Source organism: Poecilia mexicana, unplaced genomic scaffold (genome assembly GCF_051168715.1).
Source record: "Poecilia mexicana isolate PSO_F unplaced genomic scaffold, ASM5116871v1 scaffold_18, whole genome shotgun sequence".
Classification (NCBI taxonomy): domain Eukaryota; kingdom Metazoa; phylum Chordata; class Actinopteri; order Cyprinodontiformes; family Poeciliidae; genus Poecilia; species Poecilia mexicana.
Genome location: NW_028263387.1, coordinates 24,383,891 through 24,390,100, shown reverse-complemented (window position 1 = coordinate 24,390,100; position 6,210 = coordinate 24,383,891). Strand labels below are relative to the sequence as shown.

Genomic DNA, 6,210 nt, shown 5'->3' with positions numbered 1-6,210 from the left:
TACCTTTTCATATATATTACATTATTGCAGTGTAGCTAGTCATAGCTATTAAGGATCTCGCTGTACAAAAGGGTAATTCAAAAGAAAGTGTACAAAATAATGCATAAAATGCTGAAGAGTCTGGAACTAGGTCCAGTGTTAGTCCAGTGGAAGTCTGTTTTCATCCAAGCCCTTCAAAGAAAGTGTATTTAAAGTAATGCATAAGACAGGCATCTGTGTCCAGTGTCAGTCCAGTGGAAGTCTGTTTTCATCCAAGCTCTTTTGTTCTATACATGCGGGTGCTTCACTTGTCCTGGGGGGGATTACAGAAATTGTGCTCAAGTAGGATTATCAGCTAGAAATAGCAGCTTGTTTTAAGTCAATAATTATTTAATATTGATGAAAAAGTACTAGTTCCAATGGCAGATAATTTCACACATGGTGAGACATTTTCCGATAAATAAAATAATCTCCCGATGGTACAAGTACTTTTTCTTCAATATTAAGATAAGCTTATATGTCTTGCTGAAAAGTTACTTGTAAGTTAGTTTTTATTTCAAGTGAACTATGAAATTTGTATTAGAAACTAGAGTAAAACAAAATATCTCCTTTATTTTAACAAAGATTTAACGTTGAAGCATAGACTGCAAGATTTCATTGGTATAAGTTGCCAAAATCTTAAAAACTTTTCTGTTTAGTTCAGTTCATATTTTGAGGACAATAAATTGCAAAATACCCAAGTATCTAAGATTATAACTTCCATCTATTCTCATTAAGAGGCAAGACAGATGATGAGTAGTACCCAAAATAATTTTTAAAATAAATTCAAAGCAGTACCTTATTTTCCTTTTCTAATCTCATCAACTCATGAATCTAAACACATACACACTCATTCTGGTTTTATAAGTACATGTGCAAGTCCTCTTAAGTTAATGTCTTCATTGTTTTTAAGCATTAGTAGCTGTCAAAATTACACTTTTTATCATGCTTTCTTTAAACTAAATGAATTGGAACAAATCTTGAGCCTGAAATTTTTTTTTTTTTTTCTGTTTTACATGCTTGACTGCAACCACTAAAGATTTGGTGAAATTAAATTTCTCTTTTTGTTTAGAGGAGACATCTGTTTTTTTCATAGAAGTGTTTTCTTCATCACATTTGTCACATGATCCAAGTTATACTTTTGCAGGTTTATAAGTGGTCAAAACATGCTGTAAAGGTTCAAAGGGCATGTTTGCTATGTACTCATAAATACTGATACCTGATAACATAATTATAAATCCCTGCAATGGTTCCTCCCTTCTAAAAAGTAGGTTAACAGATTCACAGAGCTGCACAGCAGAACTTGAAAAGCCCCAGGACTGAATGTTTCTATTTTTTGAAGGAGAACGTTGTGTTTTTCTGCATGCAGGTGGTTTTATGTGCAGTAGAGGCAATTAATGTTTTAACAAACTTTTGTTGAAGTGGGATATGGCACAGAAAGGAGTTCAGATGGATTCTCAAGTCTCCTGTTGCATCTGCCTGGATCTACTGAAGGATCCAGTGACTATTCCCTGTGGACACAGCTACTGCATGAACTGTATTAAAGACTTATGGGACAGAAAAGATCAGAAGGGAGTCTACAGCTGCCTTCATTGCAAGAAAACTTTTACACTGAGGCCTGCCTTGAAGAAAAACACCATGCCAGAACAGTTGGTGGAGGATACAAAGAAGACTGAACTCAAAGATGCTCCAGCTGATCGCTGCTATCCTGGACATGAAGACGTGACCTGTGACATTTGCACTGGAAAGAAGATGAAAGCTGTAAAGTCCTGTCTGGTTTGTTTGGTTTCTTACTGTGAAAATCACCTCCAACCTCACTATGATGTTGCTCAATTTAAGAAACACAAGCTGGTGAATCCGTCCAAGAAACTTGAGGAACACATCTGCTCCCGTCATGATGAGGTGATGAAGATCTTCTGTCGTACTGATCAGAAGTGTATTTGTTATCTCTGCTTAATGGATGAACATAAAGGCCATGAAACAGTCCAAGTTGCAGCAGGAAGAGCTGAGAAGCAGAAGGAACTTGAGGCAAAGCGAAGGAAAGTCCAGCAGAGAATCCTGGACCAAGAGAAAGATGTGAAGCTGCTTCAACAGGAGGTGGAGGCCATCAATGTCTCTGCTGATAAAGCAGTGGAGGACAGTGAGGAGATCTTCACTGAGCTGATCCGTCTCCTCCAGGAAAGAAGCTCTGAGGTGAAGCAGCAGATCAGATCCCAGCAGGAAACTGAAGTGAGTCGAGTCAAAGATGTTCAGGAGAAGCTGGAGCAGGAGATCACTGAGCTGAAGAGGAAAGACGCTGAGCTGGAGCAGCTCTCACACACAGAGGATCACAACCAGTTTCTCCACCAGTACCTCTCACTGCCAGCACTCAGGGAGTCGACACACTCATCCAGGATCAACATCCGTCCTCTGAGACACTTTGAGGACGTGAGGAAAGCTTTGTCAGATGCAAAACGCGATCTAGAAAACCTACTGACAGAGATAAAATCAAACATCTCACTGACAGTGAGTAAAGTTGATGTTTTACTACCAGAACCAGAACCAAAAACCAGAGCTGACTTTCTAAAAGACTCACAAGAAATCACTCTGGATCCAAACACAGCAAACAAATTTCTGTTGTTATCGGATAGAAACAGAAAAGTAACATTAATGAAGCAACAGCAGCCTTATGAAGATCATCCAGAAAGATTCACTTATTTTTGTGAAGTCCTGAGCAGAGAGAGTCTGACTGGACATTGTTACTGGGAGGTGGAGTGGAAGGGGGGAGAGATTGAAGTTGCCGTCACATACAAGAACATTTCCAGAACAGGTACATCAGAAAAATGTGGATTTGGACTCAACGACAGATCCTGGGCTTTGCACTGTGACGCAAATAGTTACTCCTATTCCTACAACAATGTTAAAACTCCAGTATCAGGTCCAGTTTCCTCCAGAGTAGGAGTTTATCTCAATTACAAATTGGGTGTTTTGTGTTTTTACAGCATCTCTAAGAAAATGACTCTGCTGCACAGAGTCCAGACCACATTCACTCAGCCGCTCTACGCCGGGCTTTGGCTTTTAGATTATGGAACCACAGCTGAGCTCATTAGAGTTAACCAGAGTACCAACAGCAAAGCAAACTGGGCTTTTTAATTATTTTAGTTGGTAAATAATGACACTTTCAATCCAAATTTGCATTAAAAAATGCATTAAAGGTCCAGTAAATGTGAACTTTGCATTAAATGTTATTTACAGAATGACACTGATTGACAACCATCATTAACTTTCATTAAAAGTCCTTCATGTTTATGAAAGTGTCATGTCAGTCTTATGCAAACTCCATAAATAAAGTAGATGATGTGTCAACACTAAGAAAAACACTGAGGGACAACTGAAATTCATCAATCATGTCTGGATCAACTTTGTTAAAATATGGTTTTAATTTAGTGTAACATCCTGTTTTTGTATTGAGAGAGAGACTTTTGATAATGAAATATTCACAAAGCTACAAGGTTATTTAGATTTTGGCAGTAATGTGATTCCTTATGATCATTCAATGAATGTACAATTGATTTTTTAAGGCTCACTGACTAAGTAGAATAATTTCCCTTCACTTTCACACTGATAAGAAATTATCTATTTGATTTATTCAGACTGATGCATTTGTTGTTCATTAATAAGAGTCCACAGTTTATGAGACCTTATCAAATCAATTAATTGATAAATTAATACTTAAAGCCTGATGAAAGTGTAGCACTGATATAAAAGATTAATATGGGATGAAAATTTCTTCCTTAAGGTGATTCAGGAGGATTTTACACTGAATGGTCAAGATTTGAACTTTGGCAGTTAAGGTTTAATTTTTACTTGTTTTGACAGGAAACATAAAAAAAAAACAGTGTTGTGTGGTTTTGGTTTCCCTTTTACACGTGGCATCACGGACCCAGGGAGATGAGCAGGTTTTAACTTTTATTCCCTCAATGCTTGTCATCTGTTTCTGAACTTTATTGTCACATTAACACAAATCTGGGGGTGAAAGTCTGTTTGTATTGTGAAAAGTTCAAAGATAAAAATGTAATCAGCTTTAATATAATTTGATTCTGTTATTGTGTTTTAATCAGATGTGGATTGGATGATTGTTTAACTCATGAATCATTTCAGAAACTAATGAATTATTAACAGTTTAAACTGCTTATTGTTTTGTTTAGCTGATCCTTATGTTTGCTTTTGATTTCATGTAAAATGTTTAAATGTTTTATAAAAATAACTTGTTTCATTATGTTTTGATCATAAAAACAAATAAATTGAATTTACTGGGTCATGTTTTCTTTTTATTATGATGGATATTTTTCATTATACTTAATATTTTTATCTATTGAAAATTTTAACTCTGCTACTAGAATATTGAAAGTGGAAAATGAATTGAGGAAGGATATTTAATAAAAAAGGAAATAGAAATATTTACTCATGGTTACTTATTACTTTACTATTATTCAACCTCCTGAAAGGCAATTCTGACTGAGCCACACTTTTCATGGTAGCACAATCGTGCTAAATACATTCCAGAGAATGGAGAACATGAAAGGTCAACACTAAACAGAAGAGGTGACCTCAGATCAGCGTGAAGGTTAAATTTATTTATTTACCACATTTCCAATCACTCATGCGGCCCAAACACTTTACCAGCTAATAACATAAAATTATACAGTAATGTGAGGCAGTTATGTAATAAACATATATAGAAGAATTAAGTACAATTAGAAAATTAAACAATATGACTAGAACAACAATGACAAAGGCTAGTAAAGAACAATGCTTCTGTTGACTTCTGCTGAAAGTCAGCCCATAAAACTGTCTTTAGTAGAGATTTAAAATGTCCCAGTGTTTGTACAGAGCTAATATTTAGAGACAGACTGATCCAGAGTCTGAGAGCTGCAGCAAGTTAAGACAAGACCTTGGGATAGATTACATCCACTGTGAACTGGAGCTTCTTACTGGAGCAGAAAAAATATTAGTTCAGATGACAAAGAAGGGGATTGGCGGTTGAGTGATTTAAGAAGAAAAAGTAAAGTTTAAATTTTATTCTGTGTGTAGGAGGAAGTTAGTGCAGTGAGGCCAACACTGGGGTTTTATACTCCTTTTGCTTCCTAACAGTCAGCAGACTTAGGATCAACAGGTTTACCTTTAATATATGAGGAAGGCATAACAAGTGAAACTGCTGCAGTTCTTTAATTTTAACTCATAGCAGATTTTACTTCACAAATGGTGGAAATAATGGAGTTTTTCTTAAAAACTAAATCTGCCCAATTTATCTACAGTAATGTTAAAAATCTTATAAAAATAAATTTGCTTTTCTTTCATAAGGCTTCTGACTGCAGAGGTTGAAATCGCCTGATTTACACAGAATGGAAAAAAGTATGAAGAAAAATGAGATGCAACTAAATCAACCTATGAACTCAACATATTCTTAAGAAATGAAAAAAATACATCTTAACTCTGTTATCTTTGCATTAAATAATCATAGGTTATTGTTTGTTTCTGGTAATTTGAGCTAATTGTTTTGCCTTACAAAATAATCAGTTTTCTGTTAATTAAATATTATTTCACAACAACTTTCCATTAAGGTGAACCCAAGGGCATAAATCCCATCTCATTATTGGGGGGGACAACAAACAGGAAAATTTCTTAAGACCAATTTTTGTGGTTTAAAAAGTTTTTAAACCACATTCAAGCTGCAGAACCAAAAACATCAAACCTGTTTTCTCAGTAAACAAACTGCTGAGAACTAAAACTAAAACTCAAATATTGCTTCTATACGAGTTTTGTTCAGTCTCAATGATCTAATCTCTGCTACACCTTTACAAAAATTTAAGGTTCTAAAAAAACAAGTTTCCTCTTAATAAAATTCCTCATAAGCATTGATTTATTGAAATGGCTCCCAATACAAGTTATGGCCTATTTAAATTATAACTTAAGTTTCTTTATTTTTAAGCCTTTTGTAGTTTTGTCATGTCCTGGGTAGTAGGACATGACAAATAAGTAGATAGAGATTAATATCTGGGAAGTACCATAACTTAAACATAACACTTAAAGCACCAGGGTTTATATAGAAAAATATTCAGATTTTATTTTGTGGTTTTAAAGGCTCTATATTGAAAACAGTGAGAAATAAAGGCATAACTTTCTGTTTTTCCTGTTCTCGGCTCAAACGCA

General features: G+C 35.2%; 1 protein-coding gene across 1 annotated transcript; it reads left to right on the top strand.

The window, feature by feature from the left end:
• The first annotated feature begins 712 nt into the window (after window positions 1-712).
• Window positions 713-3,150, top strand: LOC106928800 (tripartite motif-containing protein 16-like protein). The gene is made up of 2 exons (XM_088015193.1): window positions 713-1,793; window positions 1,989-3,150. Exons 1-2 carry the CDS (start codon window positions 1,447-1,449, stop codon window positions 3,148-3,150), a joined length of 1,509 nt encoding a protein of 502 aa, XP_087871319.1. The 5' UTR covers window positions 713-1,446.
• The last annotated feature ends 3,060 nt before the right edge of the window (window positions 3,151-6,210 follow it).

Coding starts and splice junctions, on each gene's coding strand:
- LOC106928800 (XM_088015193.1), top strand. CDS start 1,447: ATGGCACAGAAAGGAGTTCAGATGGATTCTCAAGTCTCCTGTTGCATC. Junction 1,794..1,988: donor AAAGCTGTAAAGTCCTGTCT/GGTTTGTTTGGT, acceptor GGATGAACATAA/AGGCCATGAAACAGTCCAAG.